We start from the raw sequence: 17,708 nt of genomic DNA on the forward strand, positions 1-17,708 counted from the left end.
AGCACCACCACCACCGACACGCACCTGTCCAAAACCTCGTTGCGCCGGCTGCAGATGTCGCCCTTGGCATAGTGGCCGGCGGCGACGAGCTGCTCAGCAAAGGACTGCAGGGCGGCGATCTTCTCCTCCTGTGGGCAAACAGAGGCATGAGGCCAAGACGGGCGGGCGGGCGGGCCCAGCCTTGCACGGGCCACAGGTCTTGCACAGAGAGTGGCTGTTCTGGGTGGCGGTGCCCGAGCCGGCGCCGGGATCGGACTACGCTGACACTTTAGAAGCCAGAGAGCAGAGGCCAGGAGAAGCTTGATTTCGACCACTAGCAGAGTTTAACTCAAGACGACTCCAGGTCACCCTGGGGACAGGGGCTAGGACACCAGGAGTTGTCACACACAAAATCAAGCTGATTGTCAGATGGGTGCCAGATTTTCAACAAAACGGGCTATAAATCAAAGAGGTGCCCATCTTCCCGAGCTGTTAGCGCTCAGGCGTTCTCTCTCCTCACCAGCACATTTGTGATTCTGCTTTGACAATACATTTTTTCTGCGGGGCATCCCTGTTACTAAAACCTCACAAGTATCAGAACTTAGAAGTTCTAAAAAGCATCCAGGTCCATATGCGCTTTCCCACAAGGGGGGCCGCTCTTCCTTCGTGTGGCCAACAGCAAGTCTCTTTGCTTCAGGGAGCCGCCAAGGCTGAGTTGGGCACGTCAGGGACGAGTTTTTATTCTACTCGTTGAGACGGAAAGCGGCAGCAGCCCCCGAAGAGAGCCATCCATCTGGACAAACCTACACCGAGGAGAGAAAGGCCTCACCTGGACGTTGATGGCTTTGTCGAAGTCCTCGTGTTTTTTGATCAGAGCCTCCACGCTGTCCAGCGAGTCTCCTTTGTCCTCGGTATTCAAGAAGGCCTCGCGGGCAGCCATCCAGTTCTCAGCTTGCTCGCAGTCCCGATGAAAGAGCTAAAGAAAAGGAGGCAGGTGGGCAGATGGGGCCGTCGGCCACAAAGCTCCCGGTTCGAAAGCCCATGGCAAACAGGAAGCGACGTCCTGTACGCACCTGCAGCTCGAGGCACTGATCCAACATCATCCTGCGCTGAGCCCAGGCCTTCTCCAGCCCCGCGCGCTCCCGATCTAGAATATCTAGTTTCTCCTTGACCTCTGGGCTGGCGTAGTGCCCATGAGCCAGCAGCTGCTGCCCAAACTGCTCAAAGGCCTGGAAAGTGCCAGCCCTGGCATCGATTTCTGTCCGGTGCTCCTGCCAAGAGGAGGGAAGGGGTTAGGTAACCGGCACGAGATGCCCACCGCCCTGTCAACCACTGATGCGCGGCTAGGGTGCTGCTGGCGGAAGGGGGGCGGGGAGGGCGCACAGTCTTCCTAGCCCAGCAGCACAACACCCCCACCACCACTTGGCGGGCAGAGCCCCCTACCTGGTGTCGTTCCAGCAAAGCTTCAGCTCCGGTGACATCCCTGGCGAGCTCGTCTGAGGACACCAACCCTCGTATTCCATTGATCCAAGACATGAGGTCCCTGGCAAGCAGACACAGAGGAACAGCGATTACATTACCTGGCAAGCAGGCTTTCTGCCCAGGAAAAGAGAACCACACAATTCCTGTCTCAGAAGATTATTTGGGGTCAAGTAGTTAATCTACTAAATGATTATTCAGGGTCAACTAGTTAATCTACTAACCGGCTAATCTACTGAATGGTTAACTAGTTATAATCCGCATCTCTGGGCAAAATATTTCAAAGCCTCTTGTTCATCCTATTGAGATGTTAAAAAAATTAAAAACGACAACAAAAGACTGAGCATTCCTCAGAAATCAACGCACTAAACTTGTGACTAAGGTCTTCCAGCCGTAAAGTAGGTTTGACACAAGCAACAACTATGGTGCGGTTTTCCACAACTTCGGAGGAATCACTTTTCTCTGAGCTTGCAGCAGTCCTGGGCCCACGCAGGCGCTGAACCCAGCTTCTGACCGATGTCTGCACGTGAGGGCACAGAAATCAACGTGTGAGGTCACAGGTCCTATCCTAGAATTCCTTTGATCAGATACACCCAGGATCGGCAAATCCAGAGACGGAAAACAGACTTGATGAGGAGAGGGGAAAGGGGGGTGACTCCTCATGGTGCTCGGGGTGCTCTTCTGAGGCGGTGGAAAGTGTCATAACTTCAGAGAGGTACTACTCGTATAACACAGTAAGATTACCAGTGAATGACATCCTTTAAGACACATAACTGTTCTGTTATTTGATTTTTACCTTAAAAAAAGAAAAGAAACCGGAAACCAAAAACCCAACTGGGACCTCCTACCAGAGGCCTGGGAAGGGGAAGCACATCACCTGCCCAGCCCAGGCCCGCAGAGCTAGTGCCTGGATAAAACACACCTATGTGTATACCCCCGTGTGCACACACCCGTTGTGAAACCCTTGTAAGCACAGAAGCGTGCCACAGAGAAACCCCTGTCCCGAACGGGTGCCAGGGACCAAATTCTACCTCACCCGCCGGTGGGGCACTACGTAGCCTTAAAAAAGCCTGAGGCCCTGGTCATGGGACATCCCGCTAGACACCCAGCCTCAACCCTTCAGAACCGTCAGTGTCATGAAAGACAACATGCAGAGGGCGGAGGGGTCAGGCGACCACTGCCACTGTGACGGGAACTCTCTGCTGGACCCTGGACCCAAACACAAACCCGGACTCGTGAACACACATTTGAGACGACTGGGAGAACCCGAACCGGGACTAAGTAAGCCGTTGCTGTGCTGGCCTTGGACGTGAGGGTGGAAACGCGGGGCACGCGGGAGGCAGAGGCCCAGGTATTTAGAGGGAAAGGGCCACGTTATCTGCAAAGCACCGACAGCCGGGTCAGCAACACAGAAGCGTGTGTCCGGCGGCAAAGCCAACTGGTGGCTACCTGCGAAGGGTGTCGGCCGGGTTCACGGTTTCATCCTTTCTATTTTTCGAAGACTATGAAGTTTCTCTCACTAAAACAGGTTTGCTAAAGAGACTACAGTACATCTGTAGTAACTGAGAGAGACGTCGAAGGCAGAAACCGAATGCCATCCGGCGGGAAACGGTGTGCATGTGGACAGGGACGCGGAGACTTCTTCTGGCATGGGGGAGCCGGATGATGCCGCCTCGCCCAGAGGGACCTGCCCGAAGCGAATGACCGCCCACCAGCTTCAGGCCTCGTACCGGAAGTCACTGAGGAAGCGCTGCAGGTCGTGGGAGTCGCCCAGCTTGGCCTTGCGCTGGTCCGCGCGCTTCCCCAGGCTGCTCCACGCCTGGTCCAGCTCCGTGCACTTCTCCTGCAGGTCCTCGGCCGACTCGGGGTGGGACTGGATCAGGCGCTCGGCCGTCTCCCCCAGCGAGTTGACCTGCGGGAGCAAGGTGGCGGCACGTGAGGGAGCTGCGCTCTGCCGAGTGGAAGAGTCGCGCTGCCCGGGGCCCAAACGTCCCCCGCCCTGCCACCTCTCACCTTGTCGCCGAGAGCCGCGAGGTCCCGCTCAAAGCCCTCGTGCTTGCGCTGCAGGGCCTGGACGCTGGCCAGGTCATGGCCGTAGTTGTCGGTGTTCAGAGCCTGATTCTTCTCCTCAATCCACTCTTTGGTCTCGTCCGCATCTCTGTGGGGAGGCGCGCGGGCGGTGACGGACCGCTGGGCACAGCGGCTACCACCAAAAGCTCCACGAAGCAAAAAACCCACATTCGCTCCCTCCCTCCATCTTTACTGAGCAGTGCACCCCGGGACAGGTGTGGTCCCGGATGCCAGAGCACGGAGTGAGCGGAGGCAGCCCGTGCAGGGACCGCCAAGGGCAACCCACTGCAGCCCGGAGCTGCCCCTCACCTGTGGAACCTCTGCACCTCGTGGGCGCTGCCCAAGAGCTGGCTCCGCTCCTCGGCCAGCTGCTGCAGGGACCGCCAGCGCTCGTTCAGCTCCTGCAGGAGGACAGCGGTCAGCGCGGTTGCACCCAGGCCAGCCTCCAACACGCGGCCCAGAACCAGAGGACCGGCGCTCGGCTTGCAAGGAACGGCCAGAGCACGGACGATTTCCTGTCTCCACCCTTCCCAGCGCAATAATTAGTACAGACGCGACAGCACAAGTCCAGAAGCTGAGGACTGCAGCAAAGTTAGCCACGTCTGACGGCCTGAACGCTCCGTGAGCATCTGACCTGGAATCATCTCGAAGGCCGCAGGGACATGCAGTCGACTCAGCCTCCCTCTCAGCTCCAAGCTGCCGCCTGGAGCAGCTGCTTCATCAGCAACTAGCCTGCGGGGGGCGTCACACTCCACCCCTGTCCTGATCTCAGGGTTCTGGGCCTGGCCTGGGTCTGGCTCCCTGCTCAGTGGGGAATCTGCTGCCGCCTCACCCTCTGGCCCTCCCATACATGAGCTCTTTCTCAAATAAATGGACAAAAATCCTTAAAAACAAACAAACAAACAAACATACAAACAAACAAAGGAACTAGCGTGTGGATGAGTCCCAAGCCCCGAGCCTAGCTACACCCCATGCCACGGCAGGCCATGTGGGGCCCGGTGCTTGAAGAGACAAATACTGGGGGGACCTACACTTCTTGCAGCTCCTGGCCCTACTAGAAGGGAAGGGAAGGCTAACTTTACCACTAAGAGCAGGTGAGTTCTTGAGCAGGGAAGGCCACCCGGCCACCCTGCTATGGGCGGAGAGCGGGCATTCCCCCAGGAAAATCTCGCAGCCGGGACAGTGACAAGTGCAACAGCTCGCGTGATGACTTAGGACAAGAGCTCTGCCATAGTCCGGAGAAGAACAGGGAGGGAGACTGGGAGACAAGGGGGCTGGCCAGTTTCTTACCTTAATGGAATTAAAGGTGGCCACGGTGTGAACCATCAGACGAGCAGACTATGGAGGGAGGAAAGCAAAAGAGCAACGCTAATCCCGTGTCTGCCAATTACGACACAATTCCGAGGAGCAAGTGCCATTCATTAGTTCTCAATCATCAACCAAAATTGTCTTAAGGGGACACGGTCAAAATGCTGAGCAGAGCCACAAATAAAGGATTAACCAGTGGAAAGGCACAAAGCATCCAAGTGCACAATTTAACTAAGTTCACTCGATGAAGAGTCAAGAGAGAGTGGTGACAACCACAATTAAAACAGCTGGCTGGGGCAGGGGAGCACACAACTCTGGATTTCAGGGTTCTGAGTTCAAGCCCCACACTGGGTGTAGAGATTGCTTAAAAATAAAATCTTAAATACACACACATAAAACCCCCCAGCTGGCTGACAGGAAACAGAGCTCAATGTCTAAGTATTACTGTTGTTCATACTGCAGAATAGTCCAGAAAACACCCAGTTTAACAAATGCTGGCAGTTGAGACTGTTTATGCCTAAATATGCCAAGAACCTCATATCTCTTCTTGGCTATCGGGCTGCTCGTCTTTTTAACAGTGTCCCCCTTGAACTAAGGGCAACAGCCTTACCAGATAGGGGCAAAAAACCCCAAAACAAAACACAAAGACCAGTGAATTAGCTTTCTTCTCATCAAGGTACAAATCAGACATTCCTTGGGATCACAGAACCCACCAGTTTTATGTTTTTAAAAAAATCCCACATTACAATACTGGTAATCTTCAAATATGTTAAGAAAATCAGGGGCCAAAAGCTGGGGTGTGGGGGAGCCGGGCTCATCGGTGCTGCCATGACACGCCTAGGTGACATTTTCAACCGGTGTGGGTGTGTACAGGTTCAAAAAGTACACACCTTTGTCTCCAATCCGTTTTAGAAATAAAAATTAAAAAGAAAACTCGTATGTATTTGTTTGGTGGCGTTGGTGTTCAAAAAGCCACCTGAAGCACACTTCCGAAAACACGCCCATTACCAGAAAAACCAGGAGGGGAGACGGGTGAGGATGTTGCCCACTCACATCACCAATGATCACACCCCGCAACCTAAGAATAATTACGATTGAAAACAAGGAGAAAAAGCTGAATCGAAGGGAAAAGTCATGCTCCCCCCTAGTGTGAAACCTCTTTAATGACGGAAACATCCGGGCCAGGAGGGGTGAGGAGGCCAGAAGCAGGGGGCCCTAGCCAAGCACCCTGTGTCTGTCGTGGAAGGTACATCTCTTTCTACTCCTCCTTCTACATCTCTCTGCAGGATCTGGTATCTTTGAAGAAGCATTTCTTAGGCCCCTGAGGAAAGTGGCTAGGCAGAGGTCGGTTTCTTGTCCCTGTTCTGTCCTTCGGGACTGCAATCCCATGGGTGCAACCACGCCTAACCACGCAGGGCCACCGTGCAGGCTTTACTCTGGCAGTGACGGTATACAAGGCCATCTAACCGAACTCGTCCTGAGCACCTGCACGGAACACCTGCTTCTTTTTACTAAGGGCTGCGTTTTAAGACATGACAGAATCAAAGGATAGAATGCCAGGGTCAAAAGGAAACCAGCCAACAACTCCAGAAATGACCAGAGACTCCCAACATGCCCAAATCCTCAGAAACAGACACACCAGAAAAAAACATAAAATATGTCTATTCCTGAAAACCTTTGGAAACATAACTGGCAAGGGAGTTCCTACCTTCCACGGGGATGCAGTCTTGGAATCCGTGTCATCCTGCTTAGGGGAGAGGCAGACATTAGGAAGCCATGCAGTGCAGAACGACTCAGCCTCCTCACCTCCCATCCGTGGTCGGGGGTCCCTAGAGCCATCAGCCAGGGTAGCATTTCCCTGAGATCAGAAACTGACTGCTGCTCAGAGCACACCACAAGGCAGCTTGAGGGAAGGGAACCCAATAAACAGGAGAGGAAAATTTCTAGTCTTTTATGAAGTGGACAAAAATGAAGAGAATGAAGAAATTTAGTAAGAAAACCACCAACTCTAGTCTCTGTCCTACTCACTGGATTCTTGGAAAAAGGATAATAAATAAACATAAAATAATTGCTGTGGAAAAAGCTTTAGAAAACTGAAGAGAACTTTTTTTTAATGGTCTTCAGGAGAATGGCAAATTAAAACCTGTTTCTGCTCTTCTTTCTCTTCCACAGATTTTTACCAACAAAAGGCCTCTCTGAGGTTTGGGGACGGAAATCCCTAAGAGGTTCATGACTGTCTATTCTTCCCCAAAACCTACCCTTCCTCACGTTCCAGGTTCTACACAGACTTACCCTGGGCATCATGCCACACACCTCCTACAAGGAAAGAAGGAAACGAGTTTCATTATTCGAGAAAACACGCAACTTTCTGTGACACTTGTTACTGTCAAACCCGGACACAGGGACAGAATCACAAGACAGACAAATTGCCCCAAAGAACTTAAGAGTCTGACAGACTGTTTATATGCAAGACCTTTTATTTATTTAAGAAATGGGTAAGGTTACTACTAACTAAAGGCCATGTAACAGCAAACAAGGGGCGCCTGGGTGACTCAGTTGGTTAAGCGTCTGCCTTCGGCTCAGGTCATGATCCCAGAGTCCTGGGATCGAGCCCCACATCCGGCTCCCTGCTCAGCAGGAAGCCTGCTGGTCCCTCTCCCACTTCCCTTGCTTGTGTTCCCTCTCTGCCAGTGTCTCTCTCAAATAATAAAATCTTTAAAAAATAATAAATAGGGACGCCTGGGTGGCTCAGTGGGTTAAGCCTCTGTCTTTGGCTCAGGTCATGATCCCACGGTCCTGGGTTTAAGCCCCGCATCAGGCTCTCTGCTCGGCGGGGAACCTGCTTCCTCCTCTCTCTCTGCCTGCCTCTCTGCCTACTTGTGATCTCTGTCAGATAAATAAGTAAAATCTTTAAAAAACAAATAAATAAATAAAAAATAAAGAGTAAACAACTTTCACGACATGATACGGGCACATGGAGAAGACAGGAGGTAAATGAAATGGGGCCAGAGAGGACCTGACCACACGTGGGCCGGCACACGGCTCCATGCGAGCCCGGGGTACTCGCCTGCTGCTGGACGGCCTGCACCTCCTCGGCCATCAGACCTTCGGACTCCAGGTCTTCAGCCACCTTGTTGATGTCCTTTAGCCGTGACTCATTGGCCTTTAGATCCTGTAAAGCAAAACCCGTAACAGCTAAGACGCTAAGAATAATACAGAGGAGGAGGCGAGCAAAAGAGGTTCAAACTACAGTTTGAACCTACAGGGTTTCTGATCACTAGGTATCCTGTGAACCAGTTTCTCTATTCCACAGGAGTCACCTAAACCAGGAAATCCTGACTGTGGCGACGGAGGAAGCAAGGAAACAATAGGGCACTGACTGACAACGCCTCGTCTGCAATCTGCCTCATCAACGGTGGTTCATACGCCATGATTCTGTCAGGATGGAAATTTGTGTTCCGCTTTCTTTGGAGGAACATGTTTTTAAAATGTGCTGAAATTCTAATGACAGCCCCTGGAGGGGGACAGCCCCTCACCCACACGAACTGGTTAGGAAACTCTTGAAGTGGGAACGAGAAACAAGATGTGGTTTAGGCACACAGTGGAGACCCATTCAGCCATAAAAAGTTGTGGAGTCCTGACACCAGGGAGGCAAGAATGAACCAGGAAAACACGCTGCTCCGTGACAGCCGCCGGCAGTGAAAAGTCACGTCATACAAGAGTCCACATGTACGGAATGTCCAGAATATGTCAATTTGGGGACAAAGGGCCAGGGATCCCGGGAAGGATGCTGTGCTGGGGGTGCAGCTCCCCCGTGACACGGGAAATGGCCCGGGACCAGAGAGGTCAGTGGCTGCTCAGCGTGGCACTAAGTGCTTCAAACCGCCCACTTGAAAGATGCGTAACCGTGTGTTGTGTCCACTTTACCCCAATTATAAAAAATACTTTAACATGTTTTTGTCTTTTAAGTTCAAAAGCTCTTAAGAGAAATAAAGAAAAGCGCCTCGACTTCCGTGAGGCTAATTCAGCCAAAGAAAAATTCCAGTTCTTGTCCCCGTGACGCGGCTCCCCGGCGGGCCGGCGCCACCCGGGCCCTGTGGGTTCCCGTGAATTTCAGTCACGAGGCCGGAGCACCACGCCCTCGGGCTGCTCGTCAGAGGCCAGACCGCCCGTACCTTCTGGAAGTCATCGAACTTCTTCTGCAGCACCTCGACCTGCTCCAGGTCGGCGCCCACCTCCTCGCTGGTCAGGGCCGCCTCCTTCTCGTTGATCCACTGCTGCAGCTCGTTCGCCTCCCGGAACAGCATGAAGCGCTTGCAGCTCTTCTCCAGCATGGCCTTGCGCTTCTCGCCCAGCTCCAGCAGCGAGTGGTACCTGCGGGAGGCGGGGAGGGTGACAGAGGGGGCGGGCAGGCTGTTAGCTTCCCACGGACACTCGCCTACGGCCAAACCACCAGTGTCTCTAGGATGCGGGTCCAAGGCCATGAGTGTGTCGCGATGGTGCCCGGGTGACAAGGTGTCAGAACACAGATGAGGAGGCGGCTCCTACGGGCCCGTGCCACAGCCTCGGGGATGAGTGCCCACGGCGCTGGTCGCCACTGGGTGGCTGGGACAGCCGGGCACACTCATCCCTGGGCCCACGTGGCCCCGAGAACATCACAACCACAAATGACTGGAACCAAGCGTTGAGCACAGGAACACAGGGGGCATGCGAGCACCGCGGAGATGAGAGCAGTGTGCGGGCACGATGCAGACCGAGGTGCCGCTCCGCTCTCCAAACTCCCTGAGCCGCCCCGGGCCGGGGGCTGGGGTGGCGGGGGGAAGGCATGCCCGGCTTTACAACAGCCTCGTACAGGACGTTAGCCTCTCTGAAGGGTGGGCGAGTGATACGCTGATTTCTCAGTGGTTTAGCAACTAGACGGAAAATCAGGTCAAGTACAGAGTATCCACACCGTTTTGGTGTTGGAAGATTTCAGAGGAATCCAAGAGTATTTGAGCTCTTAGGAGCCAAAATACAAAAGGATGAGCTACTTACTAGCTTTGGAGATATGAACGTGACAAACGTAGTAAAAACAAAGTTAGAGGCTAAAGAAAATCCAAAGTCACCATCAAATCTAAGCTTCTCCGAGTGAGATTTAAAAAAAAAAAAAAAAAAAAAAAGCAACGCGGTACCCAGACTCAGAGCACTTTAAAGGGAGGAGTGGCGTCTGCTTCCTACTAAGAAACACTACGGGCCCGGCCTTCAGGTTCGCTGCCGAGCGCGGCTGGCCCACCACCAAAGCCAGCGGGGGACGCGGGGGACCAACGACACCGAGCGCACAGCTGCACACGGAAGCGACCCAGAAGACAAGCGGCCATCGACGGACACGGTGCCACCGAAACCTCATCCCTGGTGAGCGAAGCTGCCGCAGGGCGGCGCAGTACCCCCCCACCTCGTCCTTCCAGATAAACAAGAGTCTTGGAGAGAAGCGGCAGAGGGAGAACGGACACGGGCACCGGCAGGGCCGCCGCCTACTCACAGTTCCTCCACCTGTTTCATACGCAGAGACACGCTGCCGGCCTCCTTAGTTACGCGCGTCCTGCACGGGGGGCACAGCAAAAGCATGCACAGATTAGTGCGATTAATCCACGGGAAAGGACAGTGGCCGCTCCGACGGGCGCCAGGAGGCCGGATGCTTCGAGTGGGGGCAACTGAGGAGCCATTCAAAAGCTCTTAGGAAGGAAGCCAGGCCACGAAGGAAATCAGGAAAGAAACAGCCAGCAAAGTAAATTAGAGGGTTAGTTCACTTTCCTTTTCCACAACAGTCTGCCACGTTTAAGGCGGACAATTTTCCTTATACTGGCCGCTCTGGGCACTTGACAAAGCAAGGCCAGCGGCGGGAAGGGCTGCTCCAAGGAAGGGACTGGATAGAGTGAACACAGCCCTCCAGTCATGTGTCAGGCCGGCGGCTTTACTCCCACGGTTCGACCCCGGCCCCAAGCGCGCTCCTGTCTCAGCAGGAACGGAAAAGGTCTGGAAGCAGACACGTAACTGATTTTCTCAGGGATCATCAGACTCACAGAAGTTCTACTGTAATAGAATCTAGTGAGAACGTAACTTCTGGATATTTTTCTAGTGTCTAAAAACTAGGGAGCTCATTAGCAGAGCGAGACACCCTACGGGAGGGACTCAGGTCACTACGGGAGCTTAGCTAGAGGACAGAGGACAGAACTACTTCGTAAAAAACCACCTCTGCCCCAAAGCAGAAAGCAGGAGACACCCACTCTCCCAACAGCCTTTGAAAAGGAGAACCTCTAGATCTCAGTCCCAGAGCGCTCTCCCCAACTGAAGGACAAAGGTTCAGAGGCTGAGGTTTAGAAAATGCTGTGGAGGAAGAGAAACTCACTTTAGGGGAAGAAATAAAACATGGAAAATAAAGGGGTCAAGGGTTTTAGGTCCAAACAGAATGCTGTGGGTTAATAGGGACTTGGTGGCAAGTGGGAAGCGGGTGTCCTGAGTGCACACAGGCACAGGAACAGTCGCTCGGAAACTTCTGGACACTGCCTCAACTGTGGACTACGTGGGACATTGAGGAAGCCCCAAGGGACACCGGGGCCGTGCTAGTCGCCCGTGGGGCCCTTACTGGTGGTCAATCTGTTCTTGCCGCACAGCTATGCTGCCCTGCTCCTCTAGGAGGTTCTCGCGGGAGGCCGACTGCGCGGGGTCCAGCTTCTTCACGTACGCCGCCGGCACGAAGCCCTGCCGGTCATTCACTTCCACCTTCCACCAGTCCTAAGGAGACAGACGGACACCCGGAAGCATGAATTCCCGAGACCGAGAGGGCCTGTGCATACGCACGTGCATGCGTGCGCGTGTGTGCACACACACACACACACACACACACACAGGCACAGCCCTGACCAGGTCAGGAGGATCCCATGACAGTGTCAAAGTCACGTTCCTCAAAGACTATCACCTGCCAAGCACAGCGTCACAAGAAAGCTGCGACAACACCCAGCATGAAAGGCAGTCCTGTCACTCTCCGGAACTGCACTAATCGTGTGGCCACTAGCCACACGTGGCTGCGTAAATTTAAATAAATTAGAATAAAACTAAATTTAAGAGCTCCATTAACCACATTTCTAGTGCTTAATCAACACTTGTGGGCACAGCCACGGCAGAGCCGGCACACACAGCAATGTCCACCATCACGGTAAGTTTCTTGGGACAAGACAGGCTGAGAATCAAAAGAAACACAAATCACAGATTTCCTCAAACGCTCACGGTCAGGGTAAAGGAGGGCTGTACGAGTAAGGGTCGTTGATGACGACGGCAGCCATGTCTCCAGCCTCGACTGGCAGCTTTTGTGATTCATCGGACAAAACTTGTGGCATGCCACGCACCTCACTCCAAGTCACTATCAAACCAGCACAGGTCAAGGAAGGGAGGCTGACGACCCGGGAAGCATTTAACGTCGAGGGCTTATGGGGTGACATCACGGCTGCCGTCAGCTCTGCTGGAGCCACACGGTCTAGGTTAAGAACCTGCAGCTACGAGTTCCCGAAAAGCAAACTCTGGTCTAAGGAGAAGAAATTCCTCCTAGATGTGTGTAATCAGGAAAAGCAGCCGCCCTCTAGAGTGGGAGCCAGTGCACTGCCCCCAGGTGTCGGGCAGACGCACAGATTACCTTCTTGATCTCCCACGAGATGGACCTGTATCAAGAGGGAGACTGATGGGGTGACTCTGGTCTCTCCTCAAATTCTAACCCAGGCTTGGTCCAGACACAAAGACCCACAGAAACCCCATCGAGCAAAACCGGCGGTGCTAATGGAAACAGACACAGGACCACTTCTGACGCCTTGCCTTGTTGGTGCTGTTGAGCAAGGTGAGAATATCCCCTTTCTTCATGGTGACCTCTCGAGGGCTCTTCTCCTGATAGTCGTAGAGAGCCAAGACCAGCTCCTTCCCAGTCTCGTCATCCATGGGGGCCACTTGTTGCTAAAAATCCCAAGGAAGGGCAAACCCGATTAAAGGATGCTCGTGGTACGTCACTGAGCACAAGACAGACTCCGATTTCAACTCCAACTGGACCAAGTGTCCCAAACATACGTTCATGAGAGAATTCTCCTCTAAGCTACCAGTAAAATCTGATTCCAGAACTTTAGCTATTCTGAATCTTAAAACAAAACAACAACAAGAATCTCATTTTAAACTGTATATACGTCTTTGTGTCCCAGGACGTCGCAGTGAGGCCACCAGAACGTAGCCTACGACCGTCACACATGCTGGAAGGGCCGGGGCCCTGCAGCTTCCCGTCCCCCAGAAGGGCCCCAGCTCACCCGGCATGACTGAGCCTGGTCCCGCAGAGCCTGGATACTGCTGCCATAGGCGCTGAGATCTGACATCAGAGCTTCGTGTTTCTTCAGTAGAGCCTGAAACCAAAGTCACAGATGAGCCCAGCGCAAGGAGCTGGGGCGCTCTGGCCACGCTGCCCCAGTGACCCGCCAGTGTCCCGAGACGCGCTTGGTTACATGCTGATTTCATCACCTCCTGCTCCACACTCTCCCCCCATTTCTAATGAACGTCAAACGTGGAGGGCGTATTCTACGTGATTCACAATACTCTCTTTTCTCCCTGCCCGTTCATGCCTCTGCGGGGCTGGGAACAGACAAGGAGACACAAGGCACAGTGTCGTACACATGGGGAGCCCACCACCCGTCATGAGAACTCAACAGCATCCGCAAACCGAAGCGCGCCGGGTACGTGCCCTCCCCGTGGCTGCTACTCTCCCTCGCCACGTGGGGCTTCACCATCAATTTCCACCACCGCTGCCCAGGCCCTTCAGTCCCCCCGTCCCGTCTCTTGGCAGAATCCGGTTTGCTGCATCAACATTCAGCTACTCTGCTCACGCAGACTCGCAAGCTAAGAGGTCAGTAGAGCGCCACCAGCCCTTCGTGAGCAAGATGTCAGAGTTTGACTCAAAAATGCAAAACACGGGGGCGCCTGGGTGGCTCAGTGGGTTAAGCCGCTGCCTTCGGCTCAGGTCATGATCTCAGGGTCCTGGGATCGAGTCCCGCATCGGGCTCTCTGCTCAGCAGGGAGCCTGCTTCCCTCTCTTTCTCTCTGCCTGCCTCTCTCCATCTACTTGTGATTTCTCTCTGTCAAATAAATAAATAAAATCTTTAAAAAAAAAAAAAAATAAAAATTAAAAAAAAAAAAAAAAATGCAAAACACGGGCTCATGGACATATGTGCGCGTGCATGAGGAGAGAACAGAGGGACAAGAAGAGAAAGAGCTCGAGGTAGGAGGTAGTCTCCGCTCTCTCACGGCCAGGCTGAGTTTCCACGGTGGAAAGTAAACAGGTTCTAAACTGCCCTGAACACCGACAGCACAGAGGCCACACCTGCCGCACAGGGGCACCTTCCCAGCAGGCACCGCCGCGAGCCCCGGCAGGCTCCTCGCGCTCGCTCACCTCCGCGGAGTCCTCGTCCTTCCCGTAGTCAGTGCTGCCCACGATGGGCTCCTTCTCCCGCATCCAAGACTCGGCCTCGTTGGCGTCGGCGAAGTACTGCTGGGCCTGCAGGGAGTCTTCCAGGTCCTGCCGCCGCTGGGAGGCCTTGGACTTGAGGGACTCCCACTTCTGGTTCAGTTCACTGAGCTTGGCTTTCACGTCCTCGGCAGCAAAGTGGCCTGGAAGGGAGGACAGTGCAAAGGAGGCTGCCAGGGCGCCAGACAGACAGGCCTTCTAGGCATCCATGGCCCCTCGCTGATGCCGCCGTGGCGAGCCAGGCCCCTAAGTCCCGTTTTAGGAGGTTCGGGTCCCAAACTTCTAAGCGATCTGCTCTATTTTTGCCTCCTCGAGCCATGATCTCCATCCAGACCCTACGAAGCAGATACCCCAACTGACACCAGGGACTGGAGCGCAGACACATAAGGAAAGCTTAACAGCGCCACCCCCGGGTCCTCACTGAGACACACACCAGGCTGTTCCACTCTGTCCCCTACATGACCTCAACCGACCCTCACAGCGAGGTCAGGAGGAGGCCTTATTACCTGCATCTCACAGGTAAGACGTTCAGATCGGGAGGACAGGGCAAGGGCACACAGCGAGAGGACGGAGAAGATCCTCGACCCCACAGTTCAACCTGACTCGAGTCCACACACTTAACCACAGAAAGGACGTAAGGACAAGGGCACAGCGCTCCCCGGGTGGCCCCCTCTCACCTTCCTCCACCATGGCGTCCCCCTTCTGCGTGACGGCTTTGATGCGGGGCTCGTGGCCAGCAATTTCTGCTTGGAGGGCCTGGTGCTTCTTCAGCAGATTCTGGACGCCAATCAAATCTTTGCCTGAAAGCAGAAACCGCTCCCTGGTCACCCAAGCCATCAAGGGCAAAGTCAGCCCGGTCACTCTTCAGGCTCCACCAGGGTTCCAGTTTAACTTAAACTTGACCTTCCTTGTTCTGACATGCACCTCCTTAGGCTAGGAGAGTAGAGCCCCTTCTCAGACTTGATTCTCATCTGGCGGAAGCAGACTGACCTCTGTTGGTGGACGCGGCGATGGGCTCTTTCTCCCGAATCCACGTCTCCTCGTCCTCCACATCACGGAAGAGCTGCTGCAAACGCAGGGAGTCAGCCAGCTTCTGCTTTCGGGCGATCATGGGTTCTTTGAGTGCCTCATAGCGAGCCACGAGGGCTTCCTGCTTTTTCTTGATGTTTTCGGCGTCAAAATGGCCAGCATCCTGAAACTGGCGGGCCTGAATGGTGATGCCATCAATTCGATCCTGGGGACAGAAGAGGACAGAGGCTTGAAAGCGTGGCAACTAGGTTCTGGACGGATCCGATCTGACTTCAAGGGTCATTTGATCACATACAAAAATACTCTTCCCAGTCCGGGGAGCATTTTTTCTGCCATCTCCTCCCCCCATTTGGGGCTCCCAGAAGGCTCTGTGGGAGGAGTTTAATCGGAGAAGACAGAACACGTAAGGCCACCGAAGCAAACCCACACCTTTCATCCTTCCAAAAACAAGTGTGGTCTCACGTCGCTTGCCGTTCTTCGTTCCCATTTCCACACTACTGGCCTGACGACAGCCCCCAAGTAACCCTCTACCTGGTGAGCGGCCACGTCAGCCTCCAGCAGGGCGTGCTTCTTCTGGAGGTTCTGGACGTTGGTAAGATCTTTGCCGTAATCGTCTGAAGCCAGGTGACCCTCCACTTCATACAGCCACAGCTCGATATCTTCGACGTTGCGGTTGAACTGCTGCTGCTGGTTCGCCTCGCGGAGCTTTATCCCTGGTCAAAGGAGCACGTCTGATTACCCAGCTGTTCACGCAATCCTTCTGCCAACAGCGCTCACCACGACGGCACCTTACTGAGCGACGCGGGGTCAGGACCGCAGCTAACGCTTCGTGTCCTTCACAAAGGACAGGCAGTGAGATACAGACTTGGAAGTTCCGGGGGAGAAGAACGTCTGAGAATTACTGAGTGTCCTCGGCTCTCAGCTGAGCCTCGATTTTCAGTGATGGGGCCCAGTCCAGTCACAGCCGGGTGACCAGATCTCCCTCTTCTGACTCGGGCTCCCGCACTCACCAGCAATATCAACCGCACGTGCCCCATCACAAAGCATCGAAAACGCACGGCAAGTAACTCCCGCCCGGGACATGAGCCTGCGTACATCTCCGGGCCCCCCTTCCCTGGGTGCTGGAAGTCCCTGCACTTAACCGGGAAGGGACGTGGAAATCCCCAGCCTTCCTGTCACGACCCAGGGAGACACCTCCTCTCACCCTTCAGTTCAGTGGCTTCCAGCAACTTCTTCCACAAACTGATGACCTCATTCATCCGAGCGGCTACCTCATCCTTGGCGTAGTGGTTGACATCAATCAGCTTTTGCCCCGCTTTCTCCAGGGCGTCAATGCGGCTCTGGTTGGCCGAGAGCTCAGCCTCAAAAGCCTGATGCTTCTGTACTTTTCCTTGTAGGTTGGATGGGTCCTGCCAATAAAAGGAAAAGGGGGGTTCTACCTTGAACCTGAGCATGGTCAAGCTACCCTGTGTTACCTTCATACTTCTCTTATTGGCAGGCGTGGAGATAGAAAACCGCCCACGTTAAATAGTGCAGTTTTGGGGATTCCCTATTTCTTTCTTTAGCTATAATTTATCTGAGAGCTGCCTTTAACCTCCTAGCCTAATGCTACACCGCAACGCTGCAGGACGTTACTTTATAAGCTTCATCTGTGGCAGTTTTCATCTTCTCGTTGACCCAGCTCTTGAGCTCATCTGAGTCTCGGAAAAACTGCTGCAGGTGGAAAGAGTCGGCCAGCTGGGCCCGGCGACACATGGCTCTCTCGTGAAGGGCGTTGCGGCGGCTCAGCAGCTGAAAGACAAGGAGCCACGTGAACCTCTGCTTCCTACTCCCCAGGGATTTCTGGCTCAAGAGCCTACGTGGCAACACGCGTCCCAGAAGGGAGAGCCAGGGACGGAAGGGAAGGCACGTGGGGAGCCCCGGAACGCACCGCATCTCGGCGGGTGGCCACGTCATCCATGGCGTAGTGGTTGTTCTGAATCAGCTTGGTTGCAAACTCATCCAGCGCCTATGAGGGAAGAATCGGGGTCCCTCGCTGGTAACCACACAGTGGCACAGCGTGGCCTCGTAATGACTGACTGGTCACAAAACACTAAATCCTAACACAGGTCAACGTTTCTCCTTCACCTCTGAGCGTCTGCTTGACGGTGTCAGTCAGAGTCAGCACTATCCCGCCAGCTCCCTTCCGGACGGGAGACGTTTGCTGTAGCTGATGTCAGGACACGTCTGACAGGATCAGACAAGGGGCACAACAGGTCAACGGCCTTCCAGTTCCTGCATCTAAGAACTGTTTTCCAGAGGAAAACCTCTCGCATGA

At 54.1% G+C, this 17,708-nt stretch overlaps 1 protein-coding gene across 16 annotated transcripts in view; it reads right to left on the reverse strand.

Moving 5' to 3' along the window:
- Window positions 1-17,708, reverse strand: part of SPTAN1 (spectrin alpha, non-erythrocytic 1) — a 61,097-nt gene that overhangs the window by 18,565 nt on the left and 24,824 nt on the right. For 5 of the 16 annotated variants that reach the window (XM_032308317.1, XM_032308314.1, XM_032308325.1 and 2 more), the window contains 23 exons: window positions 17,322-17,399; window positions 17,027-17,182; window positions 16,596-16,800; window positions 15,923-16,104; window positions 15,353-15,596; window positions 15,040-15,162; window positions 14,288-14,505; window positions 13,155-13,247; window positions 12,679-12,813; window positions 11,459-11,607; window positions 10,355-10,414; window positions 9,012-9,210; window positions 7,904-8,008; window positions 7,129-7,152; window positions 6,545-6,583; window positions 4,819-4,866; window positions 3,838-3,929; window positions 3,472-3,616; window positions 3,189-3,370; window positions 1,423-1,522; window positions 1,053-1,250; window positions 809-955; window positions 25-128 (listed from right to left, as the gene is read on the reverse strand). In XM_032308317.1, coding sequence (XP_032164208.1) covers window positions 25-128; window positions 809-955; window positions 1,053-1,250; window positions 1,423-1,522; window positions 3,189-3,370; window positions 3,472-3,616; window positions 3,838-3,929; window positions 4,819-4,866; window positions 6,545-6,583; window positions 7,129-7,152; window positions 7,904-8,008; window positions 9,012-9,210; window positions 10,355-10,414; window positions 11,459-11,607; window positions 12,679-12,813; window positions 13,155-13,247; window positions 14,288-14,505; window positions 15,040-15,162; window positions 15,353-15,596; window positions 15,923-16,104; window positions 16,596-16,800; window positions 17,027-17,182; window positions 17,322-17,399 — 3,026 coding nt within the window. The remainder of the gene's footprint in view (window positions 1-24; window positions 129-808; window positions 956-1,052; window positions 1,251-1,422; window positions 1,523-3,188; window positions 3,371-3,471; window positions 3,617-3,837; window positions 3,930-4,818; window positions 4,867-6,544; window positions 6,584-7,128; window positions 7,153-7,903; window positions 8,009-9,011; window positions 9,211-10,354; window positions 10,415-11,458; window positions 11,608-12,678; window positions 12,814-13,154; window positions 13,248-14,287; window positions 14,506-15,039; window positions 15,163-15,352; window positions 15,597-15,922; window positions 16,105-16,595; window positions 16,801-17,026; window positions 17,183-17,321; window positions 17,400-17,708) is intronic. The other 11 variants (XM_032308324.1, XM_032308316.1, XM_032308327.1 and 8 more) reach the window with 5 other exon arrangements.

Source organism: Mustela erminea, chromosome 12 (genome assembly GCF_009829155.1).
Source record: "Mustela erminea isolate mMusErm1 chromosome 12, mMusErm1.Pri, whole genome shotgun sequence".
Classification (NCBI taxonomy): Eukaryota; Metazoa; Chordata; class Mammalia; order Carnivora; family Mustelidae; genus Mustela; species Mustela erminea.